This window comes from Primulina huaijiensis, chromosome 14 (assembly GCF_012295235.1).
Source record: "Primulina huaijiensis isolate GDHJ02 chromosome 14, ASM1229523v2, whole genome shotgun sequence".
Taxonomy (NCBI): domain Eukaryota; kingdom Viridiplantae; phylum Streptophyta; class Magnoliopsida; order Lamiales; family Gesneriaceae; genus Primulina; species Primulina huaijiensis.
This window is the reverse complement of record NC_133319.1, coordinates 2,700,592-2,715,356: the sequence shown is the minus strand read 5'-3', so window position 1 is coordinate 2,715,356 and position 14,765 is coordinate 2,700,592. Positions and strand designations below refer to the sequence as shown.

The following is a 14,765-nucleotide window of genomic DNA, read 5'->3' as shown; positions in this document are numbered from 1 at the left end:
TTAAAACATCATAAGTCCTTATCGACTGTTTTTTTCGTAACACTGACCGTTCTTTTCTCAAAACAAACTCCTTTTAGTTCATTTCCAAAGAAAACAAAGTCGATTTTCTCATAGATATTCATTATACACGCAACGGGTGTATCTTGTTGATTAATTTATATACACAACAAAAATAGATAAGCATGCATATTCCATTATCATATATTATTATATTTATTTATTAATTCAATTTAATTTAATTTAATTTAATTCAATTCGTCGTGTTAGACAATAGCAGTGAAGTCGTTAAGGGATAGCAAAGCAATAACGTAAAGATAAGTTTACAGCTGAATTAGCGTAAGGAAGTCAACAATTGAATACATTGTTTTTAAATTAATGCCCACACCCTACAATGCTGAAATCGATGGCAAATCCAATTTTGTTAATATCTAACAAACTTAGAAACTGACTACTATAGTTATTTAATGTGATGAATTTTTGGCAAAATCTTAACTAAAACTTGTATCTTGAGTCAATCCTAAGTGAGATCTTGAATTCGAATAACTACTATAGTTATTTAATGTGATGAATTTTTGGCAAAATCTTAACTAAAGCTTGAATCTTGGGTCGATCCCAAGTCAGATCTTGAATTCGAATAAGTGATCGTCATCATCTCGATTTACGTAATACACGATGTAATTAATTAACAAATGAAATGTGACGAAGAAAATAATTTTTAAAATTAAAATAGAAATGATCAATTTTTGAATTGAAATATATTAAATAATTAATTTATTGAGTTTAATTGTAATTAATAATAGATAAATAAATAAATGTAATGTACATAAAAAGGAAAACTCAACGTTCGATAAATATTAGGCGCCTTTCTAGTGCTTAGGAGAGTTGAAACATGAACCAATTGATTGACATGTGCAACCAAACCACTCACATTTAAAATTGCGAAAAGAAAATGACCTACCAATATCAGAAAATTCTAAGTGCAAAATTTGACAAAACTCATATATATCCTCGCTGCTCATGACACAAATATATATTTGATGTGCTAATTAAAATATATGTAACGCGTTTGACATTCGATGAGGTTCCTTGAGTCGGTTAGTTTACATACGAAAAAAAAAGATGCGAAAAGTTTTTTACTAAACGCCTTGATCGTTGGAACATTGGAATCCGCAAACTAGACTTCTCGGATAGAAACCATACATTCCATGGGTTCTGATGTACGAAATCTTGTAGTACTTACAAGTGAGACACCTTATCAATTAGTATTAAACATGCAGAAGATCTCTTCGTTTAACAAGAATTGGATCTTTCTGGCTCTAAACGAGTCTCAGTTTTGGAGTTGGAGAAAAGATTTTTGGAAAGCAAGAGAATATGAATAGGATTTTGTGTTCTTCATTTCAAAGGCAATGATAAAATTTGTATCATAAAATACTGTAAAATATATATAATCCAGCATCACGAATATTGATGCAAAGCCAATGTTCAAGTGCATATATCTGCTCCCGGAATCTGCAAACAGCTGTTCCTATTTCATCAACCAGATGGTGTTCAATTGTAGGAGGAGAACCTTGTCCAAATGCTTGCACAACATTAGTTGCATCCGTTTCTATCTTCCATGGCTTTGCAGCGAAGCGAAGAGCTACTCGAACACCCTCCCTCGCTGCATAGACCTCGGCAAGATGTAGAGAAAAAAAGACCTGGGAAATATCTTCGTTATGCAAACATCACACCCTGCCATCCAGTCCCACAACACCTATACCAAAGAAAGGGTAATAAGCACGAACAGCTTTTAACAGTTGACCCCTTGAAGATTGGAATTCTGGGATGGAGTCCTATGTTGCTGTCATATTTCAAACCAGGCAGTGAAAGAAGGCAAAGATGTTAGTCCTAATACAGAGATTGAAATCACTCCGATGTTCGACTCCAATCCATGTTTGGGGCACTGAGAACTTGACACAATGTGACAGCTTCGACGGAATACGTACGTTCGTGATTTTATATATACAGATTTAATATCAACTAAACTCTGTCTCCAAACCCTAGACGATTTGAGTTGGATGGCTCATAATGGACTGAGATGTTCTTTTAGCAACGTCATTATTATTAAACTATTACATTAATCAAATACCTGTTGTTAGAGAAACTAATATACTATATTTTAATTTTTCTTAATTCGATATTCTCATTTTTGCAATATTATTCTATGCATGTTCTAAAAAATCGACAATTCAAATCTCTCACCCAAAATTTGCATAATTATAACAAAAAAATAATAATAAAACAAGACATGTGAAAGTGCCTCTGATTTTTATTTTTATTTTTTTTAGAAAAAAAATCATTTGGATTGGCCATCACCCAGTTTTTGTCGTCTCTTTTTGAAATAATTGAATTCCAAAATCAAATCTCATATCATTTTATGATAAGTTAATTAAATATTTGAAAGTATAAATCTTAATATAGCATTTTTTGTAAACATTTTTTAAAAATTATCCGAATTGTATGTTATTTGATATCAATCTTTATTATTCCAAGATCAATGATTTTCTCACATACATGAAATAATACTGAGACAAAAAGCCAGTCGTCGACCGACACAGATTACGCACTCCTCAAAGTCAACAAGCCGCCCGAGTTTATATCCGGAGATTCTGAAGAAAGATTCCCTCCCAGTTTATATTCACGAATCAAATCTTTTTCGAACGTGATTCTTGAATATATTTTTTTTTTTTAAAAAAAAAAGATTCTTGGATCCTCTATCATGTCAGGCCAGTTAACAGCCACCACCCCTATTCCACCGCCGCTAGGCCAGAACCAAGAACTCCCGACGACCACCGCAACCACTGCCACCACGGCTGCGGCTTCCAAGAAACTCACCCTCATCCCCCTCATTTTCCTCATCTACTTTGAAGTGGCAGGCGGCCCTTATGGAGAAGAGCCGGCAGTCCAGGCCGCAGGCCCTCTGTTGGCCATTCTTGGATTCCTCATCTTCCCGTTTATTTGGAGTATCCCTGAAGCTCTGATAACCGCGGAGCTCTCCACGGCGTTCCCTGGGAACGGCGGCTTTGTCATATGGGCAGACAGAGCATTCGGCCCTTTCTTTGGCTCGCTTATGGGCACCTGGAAATTCCTCAGCGGAGTGATTAATATTGCGGCTTTTCCGGCTCTTTGTATAGACTATTTGAAAAGGATTTTCCCCCTTTTCGAATCCGGGCTTCCAAGAACTCTAGCAATCTTGATTTCTACTGTCCTGCTTTCTTTTCTAAATTACACGGGATTAGCTATAGTTGGTTATACTGCTGTTGTGTTAGGGATTGTATCACTTGCACCCTTTATACTAATGTCTTTGATTGCTATCCCGCAGATTCATCCTCGTAGGTGGATCAGTTTAGGACAAAAGGGGGTGAAGAAAGACTGGACGTTGTTCTTTAATACCTTGTTTTGGAACCTTAATTTCTGGGATAATGTTAGTACTATGGCAGGAGAGGTCGAAAACCCGCAAAAAAATTTCCCTTTAGCCCTTCTTTTATCTGTGATTTTAACTTGTCTGGGATACATAATTCCTTTAGTAGCGGTAACAGGATCTGTTGTAGTCGATCAAAGTGAATGGGAGGCAGGATTCATGGCAGATGCAGCTAGAACGATTTCTGGTCAATGGCTAAAATTCTGGATTGAAATCGGAGCTGTCTTATCATCAATCGGCCTGTTCGAAGCTCAGTTAAGTAGTTGCGCGTATCAGCTTCTTGGCATGGCGGATTTAGCCATTTTGCCAAGATTTTTTGCCTTAAGATCGAAACAGTTCGATACTCCTTGGGTCGGGATACTGTTTTCAACATCGATTGCACTTGGTGTTTCATATATGAGCTATACAGATATCGTATCCGCCGCAAATTTCATATACGGACTGGGGATGATCTTGGAGTTCGCAGCTTTCATTTGGTTAAGAAAGAAGTTTCCTACAATGAAAAGGCCATACAAAATCCCATTAAAACTACCAGCTCTGGTGATCATGTGCTTGATTCCTTGTGGTTTTCTTGTGCTGATAATGGCTATCGCCAGTCATCTTGTGTATCTGGTGAGTGGGCTGATGACCGTGGCTGGAATTGGATGGTATTTCTTTATGAAACTTTGCAAATCAAAGAGATGGCTTGTATTCCAAAGGGTAGTTGATGAGAATGAGGATGAGGATGAGTTGTGACCTCGTCTCTGCCCTCTCATAAAATTTCTCTTTCAAAAAATTGTATCGAAATGTCAAGACTTTTCCTTTTTCATGTATATTTCTTGAAATATTAAGATTTTAACTTTTCTTGTACAAATCAAAATATTGATGATTATCGATAAATTCGGTGCTTATATTATATCATTAAATAAGTAAGCATTCATCGATAAACGTCACTCTCTTAAACCAGAGTAGCCTAGCTTGAAATTTGGATTAGGTTTGGTAAGTAGTTAATGTCTAGGGGTTTGATGAGATGTGCTCAATCACGAGTCAACTATCCGCGCGGAAGCAAATGATTCTCTCGGCCGATTTGAATTATCGACTGGCATTACAAAATCTGGGTAGAGCTTTACCAATGAAGGAATATTTAAATAAGTTGAATCCCGAGAATGTAAACTTGTTAGCCGGAGAATGGCACAAATATCATTAACCTACTAAATTAGCAAAGATATGAATGGTATAAAGTGAATCATAAATCAATAGTTGTTTATAATTTCCTCGGTAAGCGATAAAAATTAAGAAACTAATTTGGGTAAATGAAGATGACTAGAAAGGAAAAATTCATAAATAACAACAAGATTAATGTTGTTACTATGAATCGTGATAAACATTTTTATAACTATAATTAAAACTAAAAACTGTAAAAATATGTTAAAATTAAAGAAATTAATATTATGAAAACTGGAAATCAGAAAATCTATAAAATTTGCAAAGCATTTCTTCTGTACATTTTTGCGTTTATTTTCGTGTCCCTTCTCTGATCTTCCCCATTTTAGCTTTTGTTCTGATTCATTGAATAGTTCTTCCCAATCCTCGCACGATATTTGATCATGCCGATTTCCTAGACCCTGAAAATTTCTTTTAACATAAATAGGCTTTGACGTTGGACTTGCCAATTGATTTCGGGTCCAACATAAATATTAGTATCGATTTTTTTTTCTATTTTTTTATTAAAAATAAATAGTTATTATTCAATTTTCGATAANGGGTACGAAAAAGTTTTCACCAATACCAGAGAATAACAGCACGCGTCCAAAACAAATTAGAGGTCATCATAAAATACCCAAACATTTTGGGATAGTTTTCGAGTCAGAAATGAAACAAGGCAGATAGATAACCCACAAAGTTTGAAGTTCAGAAATCACACAGCTCCACGAACTTTCCCAATATTAATTCATTAGCTTCGAGGCCTATCCCTTCCAGGCTCCCTTGCATACTCTGCAGGGTGGGGACTCCTGCTTCTGCTACGGTTTGGGCTTCGTACCATAACTGGAGAATAGCCCCGATCTGGGCTTTGGCTGCGGCTTCTAGAGCCATAAGGCGAACGTCTCCTCGCTGGACTCCCGTTGAGGTTCCTTGGCCCATCATTTGGTGGAGAATGTTCCTGCACTGGGGAACGTGAGTATGATCGTCTCTCTCTGCCTCCCCTTCTCTCTCGAGGCGAATTGGACCTGTGAATATATATCATGCCAAGCAGCAAATAAAGAGTCAGTGGCATAGAAATATTACCACCAGTCATTTCCTGAGACAAATTAATAGATGGCAAAATCAAACTATTTAGACTAGACACCAACTTGCTTCTCCTTTATTCCTCTCGCACTACATACTCACTCAAGGATGTTTCTAGAAATTGCAAGTCAAGCTTAAAAAGGGTTGGTAGTATCATTCTCCCTCGGCACAAGTTAACATAATACAGTAAAATACTACTGCTCTTTCTACCTCGAGTGTTTTCTCCTAGGAGAGTAGTAACCACGACGAGATTGAGACCCTCCATGGTGTGGAGGTGGGGATTGAGAATACCGAGGCGAATGCGAGTAACGTGGAGGTGATCTCCTTCGATCATAAACGCGGCCCCTGTAACAGATCACCGGTGGTCAGCTAAAATTTATACTTAAAAAGTCAATTTACTACGTGCTTGGTAAAACTGCTCCATAAGAAATCTTTTTGGTCTAAACATTATGTATACGCTAATTAAGTCTAAACCTGAGTCACACTTTAAAATCATAGTCAAGACCACATCTATGTAGTTCAGAGCAAGGAATTTTGCCCATAGGTATCCCTTTAGGAAAATCCATTACATTATGGCTCGACTTCTATGAAGTATATCATACCATGGTAGGACAAACTACCAAAAAATGTATAAATTCCTATATCGACAACGCATGCAGATGAATGCAATAGAAACTCCACTAGTTATAATATATATCTTTCATTAGAGTTATCTTCTCTCATTAATCTGTTCATAGGCCATTCTTCATATATATTACTCGCAGTTGGTACAACAGATGTTAGACATAAAATTTCATCAAAACTGTGTCGTCGAGGAATCATAAAATATCTTACAATGGCAGATATAAAACAGGTAGAGATCAATATTTGACCCTCAGACTGCTAGCTAACTCAAGCTTATATGGGGAAAACATCAAGAAGGATATTATAAAAGCAGCAAATAATAATGTTAAATTTTTTTTTGAAGTACCTGATAAGTTTGATAACATAAATCAACTTAAAAGCAGCCTGACCAATTAACCCCAGTGATCCACGGTAAGGTTTTCAGAATTTTCATCCAGGTTCAAAATAAACATTAGCCACCGGGCAAGGTAAATTTGTTTTTAAAAGAAAAAGACAAATCACATTGTAATCAATAGAATCAGGCTTTACCTTCCTCGTTCTCTGTGTCGCATTTCACCAGGCTTCTTTCGGTTTTCTTCAGCAAAAACAACAGTCAGCTCCCGACCTTGCATAAGCTGACCATCCATCTCATACTTAGCTTCCGCAGCATCAGCAGGGTCCACATATTGGACAAATCCAAAGCCACGTGGCTCACTGTAAACAAGAAGAGAGACAAACTAGACAGTCAGCACGCTACAGTTTGTGATGACTGAAGCAACCACACAGAGCCAATCCATAGACTGTTGAGAATCTTTTCAGAGAACAGTATCCTCAGACAGAAGTTGCAGGTCAGATAAAGTAAAATATCCCAATCGGCAGGAGAAACTCAAAATCTTGGAGAAAACATTATTTGGGACAGTTTTCGAGTACAAAAATGTCTACTGAAAATTGCCAAGAGAAAAAGTTAAACGACAACACACTACGAGAGAGGAAATATAAAAATGAAGAGCAAACCACCTAAAAATCTCAAAAAAAATTAGTCAAGATCATTTAAATGGCTCAAAACAAAAATATGAAACGCCCTCGCAAGCACATAAAGAACTTCATGAGAGGGGAAAAATTAAACTGTCATTAAAGAGCACTAAAATATCTCTAACATTTCTGGTCGCAAATTAAAGTACTTGCTTAAAATAATTACAAGAATATGGAGGACCATGATATGCGCATAAGCAATCACTAGCTGACCTTGTGCGTGATAATATAACATGACTCGAAATTCTTCAAGACTTGAAATCTTGATATCTTCACATTGTATTCAAACCAGATTTCCCTTCCAATCTTCGTTATCATTTACATCACCTTCAAATCCTTACTACTTGATTGATGACAAGAGAACCCTTACAACTAGAATTTGTCAACAGAACTCTTACTACTTCATTGAAGTCTTCATGACTCTTAGTTCACTGCTAAATTTCAAAAATCTTTAACAAAGGTATCCATTTCGTGATATTTAAATACTGAAATCAAAATTTAAAAAGTAAAAGAAATGATTTGGTAATTATAAATCTAGGTTCAATCATTCTACACTAAAGTAAAGAAACAAGGAATCGGGAAATCACATAGGTACAAGTCAGGTAATACACAATAACTCACCCAGTATGGTAATCCCTTGGCAAATAGATGTCCTTTAAAGGGCCAAATTGTCCAAATGGCCTCCTCAAGTCTTCTGGTCTGTTTATGACAATGCAAATAATTAGTAATTAGTAATACCACGCGTTTACCAATCCATGAGTAGCAAAAAATCTCTTGCTAATTGGTTTGCTTTCTCTTTTTTGTGAGTTGGGTGTGTCTGGGAAGGTGGTTTTGATGTAGCAGCGTAATAAGGCATCAATAGACTATTACATGAAAAAATTAAGTAAATCTATTTGGATAATATTACAGAGATGCTGAGCACCTAAAGAAGGGCGTCCAGGAAATGAGCACAAGGCCCATAACTCATAAGCCTCCTGATTACATTAATATTAACAAGGATAAAAAATGAAAAGCACGTGTATTGTGAGCTTATAAAATTGCCAAACGTTTACGAGCCCTTTACCTATGACCGAACAATAAAAAATGACAAACCAACCATTCAAGATAAGGATGGCTAGCTGCAGTCACACGCTTTGAGGAACATGCTCCACTACAAAATATGTCTTCTCACAAAAGCAGATGACACAAATTAAGCTTCACAAACAAGTAAACAAGAAGGTATAAACTAGGCAGAGCTTTCCTGCAGTCATGGCGAAGGTTGCGGACTAAAAGACTTGTAGGAGCATCTCCTCTATCATGGCGTCCTCTGGGGACAGGGCTCCTTCCTCTTCTACTATATCCTCTTGGTGGTGAAGGGGTGTAACTTCTTCCCCTCATTTTTGCAAACTATATCCTGGCCAACAAAAATATTCAAAAGTCAAAGACAATAATCATTGGATGAAATAGCAGCTCACCAATCAGCAGTAAACAAAAGAGGAAATACCATCTTTAATGAACCACACTAATACTATATAGAACAAAGCAAAAACAGGTACAACTATGGATTAAGGTTTTGCTTGGGATTGAATTCATGATTTCACTTGACTTGCTTGGAAGGACAAATTCAAGTGAATATCAATCCTCTCCAGCTAGTACAGATGAAACCATAACTCATAGAAGGTTTTTGGCAAGTAAAAAACGATTTCTCCAAATTTGTTTATGGAGGAGCACTAATACCTTCGGGCTTTTATAAGAGAAACGCGTAAAAGCACAAATAGGGAAATAAAGTTTTAAAAGTTTGTGGGAACAAATAGAATGATCAGCTAGAGCTAATACATGATAAATAGCCATCACATCAGCTATCAAACCGTTATAATCATCATTTCCTTCTTCTGCACCCACAACTCGATTTTTTTTAAAAAAAACTACCAAGACTACTAACGCATTTGAAAAACAAGCATCTCAACTCCTACGTTATAAAAAAACGGGTAAAATTAAATAAATTCGAACTTCTGTTCTGCACTCATGTCACCTAAGTACACAGTTGATGAGAAAAAATCTGCAGCAAAAACCCTTCAACACAACACATATCAAGGCGTGAATCAAATAACAAAAAGGATACGTTTTATTGGGTACACCTTGAAACGATCAAAGAAAACACAACCGCTTGATGAGAAACCCTAATCGTATCGTATATAACCAAAAGCGTGGAAGATATAGATTAAAATGAGAAAAATTTACCAAAAAACAAAAGATTTTGTGTTCTGAACACAGAGAGGGAGAGCGCGGCGTAGGGAACAAGGCGAAAGGATCTTGCTTCGATTTAGGGTTGAGTTGAGCGAAACGCGTCGGCCAAGTGAGGGAAGAAATGGCATTAGGGTTAGCTTATTTATAGGTCTATCTGTGGGTAGAATAATAATTTCATTTTTTGAAGTAGTAGAATAACAAATTTTAATGGTTAATTGCGTCTATTTATTTGCATAAATTTTTAATTTTAATTAAAAATTCAATTATATTTAATTTGATGTTTATGAAAAAATTAACAAATAAATCTAATATTTTCTATCATTACATACACTTATATCAAATTTGTATTTATACTATATTGTACAATTTTGAATTTGAAAGACCATGATTACACTGTATATTTACTATTGTCCATCTAAATAACCGATTTAAAGAAAAAAATCAGTTTCTCGATTTCTTTTTTTTATTTTAATTTTATCTTGTTAATTTCTAGATGGATTAATGAATCACGACGCTTTAAATATGTGTGAACCACTAGCAATTGAAAGTCTCGAAATCAGAATGCTGTAAAGTGATTATGTCGGGACTTTTTGTAGTAGATATCGCGACACCAAATGAACATTAAGCGTTTTCTTCTATAAAAAAATATCGTTCTTCGACTCATGCTTTCACAATATGAAAATCATAAGAGATTTGACACGACCTCCCCTGACAACAAATGACCACCCTAAGGGCTCGCTTGGTTTTTAGGATGTGATAATTGAATTATTGATAATTTGATTGATAAATGTTTGATAGGATAATATATGTAAAAAGAGATATATATAATCTCAGGTGTGGTGTGAAATTAAGAAGAGTGATAAAATCATGACAAACCTATTTTTGACTAAACTACCCTTACGCTTTTATTTTTAAAGTATTTCCCATCACTGTTTACTTTTTCCCCAACCTACTCCCTGTTTGCCAAAAAAATCAAAAGCTCTCCATGTGCGATTTGGGAACCCTCTCCAGTTGCTTCGTCCGTGAAGATCGGAAGACGAGGTGAAATCCGTGTTATTGTGATAAATTTTTTTTACAGGTCATCTCAGAAACCAACCTACTGCCTGTTTGTGAAAGAATCAAACGCGATTTGAAAACCCTCTACATTTTCTTCCTCCGTGAAGAACGAAAGCCGAGGTGAGATCCTTGTTTTCTGTTAAAATTTTTTCATAGGTCATCCCAGAAACCCAACTAATGCCTGTTTGCGTAAGAATCGAAAGTGCTTTGGAAACCTTCTCCATTTTCTTCGTCCGTGAAAATCGAAAAACGAGGTTCTATACGTGTTATTCTGATAACTTTTTTTATAGTTCATCTTAGAATATATAGCTACAAACGTCGTTCGGACTATTGCAAGAAATCAAGATCTACCTTTCAGTAAAATTTATTGTGAGTAAAATTTATTGTGAGTAATATATGTACCATCCAACGCACCAACACAACCCTGAAAAATCAGTTACATAAACAGTATTAACATGTATGAAGCTGACTACTGTAAGGTATTGAACGGACAACATTAAAAATGAAATTTTTACTAAGTAGTATTCAGCAAATGTTCAAATTACCTTGAACCAGTTCCACGTCTCGTTGGTGCAGGTTTCATCGACTGGGGAAGGCTTCACAAGCAGTATAGTATGTAACTTCAATACGGACCCTAAAACTTCATGGAAATGGGTGCTGATTGTTTGACCACTTCGTAGAAAATCATGACCAATAACTCGGTTTTTTTATGATGCGCCAAAATAGACAAAAACATTGCCACTTTTTCTTCGGTCCTAACATATCTAGAATGGTCTAGCCCGTCGACGTGGGTTAGCAAGTAACATAGTTGTGCAAACGAATTTCTATTCATCCTCAAATTCACTGCACATTGAACATCTCCGATTTCAATAATTCTTCTCAAATGGTTCATTTGTGCGGTCATTCTTTGCGTCATTTATAAAATTTCACCTTTCACTAAGCTTCGAATTTAGTCGGATATTTCACAGAAATGACGATCTAGGGTTGTCCACATTCAATTGCGAAGCTCATGTGCAGCGATTTATTCTTTAGAAGAAATAGAGACAACGACGTCTACTCACCCACTTGCAATTTTTTAATTCACAGTAAGGGCTATTATGGTCATTTTTTTTTCAGTCTATACGGATAAAAATAATCCATCTTGAATGCATGGATTCATTCTCCAAGGCAAACAGTAGAAGTTGTCCTACAATTATTCAATGTCAAATTTATAAATGGAACCAAACATAAGATTATTTAACAAACATAAGATTATTTAACAATCCAAACTTAATAATACTTATCAAACTGGACCTAAGTAATTTTCAAAATGAGTAAAAACTCTAATATATAGAACGTTTCATCATATCCAAAACAGACACAATTTATTCAAATATATCACATATCTTCTCACATAAATCAAAATAATATTTTTTTATATCTATGTAGTATCTTCAACAATAAAAAAATATATTCAACAAAATATTATATTCAATTATCTCAAAATTTTTAAATCAATATTTTAATTTTTTTTACAAAATAATCTAAAAAATTAAACCAACAACATGATTTTCAGTAAAATTAGGGAGACTTGTTTATATAGGTAATGTTAGTTAAGGAAGGATTAATAATGAATAACTGAAAATCGAATGGTGTTTTTTATTTCGTCACACACCAATTCCTTTCCTTTCGACAGTAATACCATTTCTCACAAGTACAAAACGACACAATTTTCTATGTTTTGCTGCTCGTTCGCCAATCATCAAGGAGACCCGTTTTCCTCTGCTCTCTGGAGAGGAGGAAGGAACTTTGAAAATGGGAGTGGAGAAGCCGAAATCAGCTGGAGTTTGGCCCTCCGTAAAGCCTTTCGCCAATGGCGGTATATCTGGTATGCTTGCTACCTGCGGAATCCAGCCCATCAAAATGATCAAGGTATTCTTTATTATATTACACAACGTCATGGATTTGTCCGCATTGTTGGTTGTTCGAGATCTGGGTGTATTTGTTGTTTAATTTTCTGGATGAAACTTATGTTCGTTTCGGATCTCTAGACCCAACGAGTCCTTTTCTATCACTAAAACCACGATTCTTGTTAGTAGTTTAGTGGGGTTTAGGACCTGATCTGGGTAAGATTTAGATTTTTTTTTTTAGTTTTACTGGTGCTTTATGTCGACCAAAATGCTATTGTGACTTTATGATGATCATGTTGTTAAAAGCTTGATTCGTAGGTTGCTTTAGATCTGATGTTTACTAAATGTCTCTGTGCTGAATGAATGACGAACCTGTTGACTGGGAAATCAAACTCTTTGGTATCTGCGTGTGCTGAAGGGTGTCGATCTTTATATTTTTATTTTCTCAATTTTAATTAGGTGAGAATACAACTGGGCCAGTGATCAGCTGGTGAGGTGACAAAGAACATGCTTAAGAATGAGGGCATTGGCACCTTTTACAAGGTATGTTTGCGAGAAACTCATGTAAATTTTATTTTTTAGGCCAACTTTTTCTTCATTATCACCTGAAAGTGAAGAAGTTATGAGAGGACGGTTGCTTGATGTCACATGGAAATCAACGTTTTTTTTTTGCAGGAGCTCTTAAAATGAAATGTGCGAAGTGTGTTAATTTGTAATTGCTGGAGCTTTTATTGCCATGCCAGTTTAACGTTGTCATCTTAATTTATTAAGTTTTTTTTTTATAACGACACTATTTTTTAATTTTTTTTAAAACTGTCGAAACCAAAATATGAAAACAGCTTAGGGTTGTAAGTTGTAACTAACCTGGAAACTATCCAGATATATAATAGGATTTTGACCAATAAAGCATTAGAAGCCAATGATGGAAGCCATTGCCACTGTATCAGAATGCTTTGTGTGGATTGACTGCTGGAGCCAACTGTTGGCAGTCCTGCAGATTTAGCCCTCATATGTATGCAGGCTGATGCAACATTACCTGCTGCACAGCGGCGAAACTACACAAATGCATTTCATGCCCTTTATCGTATTTCTGTCGACGAAGGAGTTTTAGCTCTCTGGAAAGGCGCTGGACCTGCTGTTGTAAGGGCTATGGCGCTTAATATGGGTATGCTTGCTTCTTATGATCAAAGTGTGGAGTTCTTCACGGACTCCCTTGGTTTCAAAGAGGCTGCAACCGTGTTAGGTGAGATACTTTCTTGAATCATTACCAGCTTGCATTAGTTTTATCTTCACTCCCTGACTTTGCATTATATTTCATTTTTTCTTCGTGGGTTAAATTTTGAAACTTTCCCACTCTTTTCAGGGGCCAGTACTGTGTCGGGATTCTTTGCTGTGGCCTGTAGTCTGCCCTTTGATTATGTTAAAAACCCAAATACAGAAAATGCTGCCAGATGCTGCTGGTAAATATCCATACGCTGGTTCTTTAGATTGTGCCATTAAAACGCTAAAGTCAGGAGGGCCCTTAAAATTCTACACTGGATTCCCAGTCTACTATGTTAGAATTGCTCCGCATGTCATGGTACTCTCTCTATCTATCTGCCAATCCATTCCCNGTGTGTGTGTTTTTTTTTGGGTGATTTTTGATTTTGTCTTCTTGCAGATGACATGGATATTCCTGAACCAAATCCAGAAATTCCAAAAGTCTGCAGGATTGTAACTCAAAGCCGACATGCTTGTTCATCGGAGTGGTGTTTTGATCCGAATAATGTCTTGACGTGTTGTATCAATTAGTTTCTGGTTTTGGTAACTCACACCCCAAATTAAAGACGTGTGCTGATTTTTTTACAGCGATGATTTAAATTTTGTACTGGATTCAACTGAATCATATTAGGCCGGGAATTGGAGTTACTCAAATATCTGTCAAGTGATTTAAGATGACCACTGAAATTTGAAATCCGGGAAAAAAATTCTTTTGATTGATTAGTTTTAAATATTCTTTTGCTTTTCGATTTTAAAGGTGAATGAGTGACATTTTTGGTGTAGATTAGTCTTTTGTGAGACGGTCTCACGAATATTTATCTGTGAGACGGTCAACCTTACCAATATTCACAATAAAAAATAAAACTTTAACATAAAAAATAATATTTTTTCATGGATGACCCAAATAACAAATCCGTTTCACAAAACACGACCCGTGAGACTGTCTCACACAAATTTTTTCTTTTAGGATAATC

At 35.8% G+C, this 14,765-nt stretch overlaps 2 protein-coding genes, 1 non-coding gene and 1 pseudogene across 5 annotated transcripts; 2 read left to right on the top strand and 2 right to left on the bottom strand.

Moving 5' to 3' along the window:
- Window positions 1-2,572: 2,572 nt before the first annotated feature.
- On the top strand, window positions 2,573-4,337 carry LOC140956573 (probable polyamine transporter At3g13620). Its single transcript, XM_073413368.1, has one exon. The coding sequence runs from the start codon at window positions 2,759-2,761 to the stop codon at window positions 4,193-4,195; it is 1,437 nt and encodes a 478-aa protein (XP_073269469.1). The 5' UTR covers window positions 2,573-2,758; the 3' UTR covers window positions 4,196-4,337.
- Window positions 4,338-5,203: 866 nt separating this feature from the next.
- On the bottom strand, window positions 5,204-9,735 carry LOC140956969 (serine/arginine-rich SC35-like splicing factor SCL30A). Of its 3 annotated transcripts, none has more exons than XM_073413976.1 (6): window positions 9,581-9,735; window positions 8,604-8,753; window positions 7,982-8,062; window positions 6,878-7,042; window positions 5,936-6,070; window positions 5,204-5,667 (listed from the first exon to the last, which is right to left on the bottom strand). In XM_073413976.1, exons 2-6 carry the CDS (start codon window positions 8,735-8,737, stop codon window positions 5,394-5,396), a joined length of 789 nt encoding a protein of 262 aa, XP_073270077.1. In that variant the 5' UTR covers window positions 8,738-8,753; window positions 9,581-9,735; the 3' UTR covers window positions 5,204-5,393. The 3 variants fall into 3 exon arrangements, with proteins under 3 accessions (XP_073270077.1, XP_073270078.1, XP_073270079.1); XM_073413977.1 differs by having other exon boundaries at window positions 8,604-8,746; window positions 9,581-9,715; XM_073413978.1 differs by lacking the exon at window positions 5,936-6,070.
- LOC140958159 (small nucleolar RNA Z102/R77) lies at window positions 9,153-9,229 on the bottom strand. The gene has a single exon (XR_012171752.1). It is a non-coding gene; the product is annotated as a small nucleolar RNA Z102/R77 (small nucleolar RNA).
- A 2,590-nt stretch (window positions 9,736-12,325) lies between the features above and the next one.
- LOC140957760 (mitochondrial dicarboxylate/tricarboxylate transporter DTC-like) lies at window positions 12,326-14,499 on the top strand (annotated as a pseudogene).
- Window positions 14,500-14,765: the final 266 nt, after the last annotated feature.

Coding starts and splice junctions, on each gene's coding strand:
- LOC140956969 (XM_073413976.1), bottom strand. CDS start 8,737: ATGAGGGGAAGAAGTTACACCCCTTCACCACCAAGAGGATATAGTAGA. Junction 7,043..7,981: donor CCAAGGGATTACCATACTGG/GTGAGTTATTGT, acceptor TCTTGTTTACAG/TGAGCCACGTGGCTTTGGAT. Junction 6,071..6,877: donor CGACACAGAGAACGAGGAAG/GTAAAGCCTGAT, acceptor GATCTGTTACAG/GGGCCGCGTTTATGATCGAA.
- LOC140956573 (XM_073413368.1), top strand. CDS start 2,759: ATGTCAGGCCAGTTAACAGCCACCACCCCTATTCCACCGCCGCTAGGC.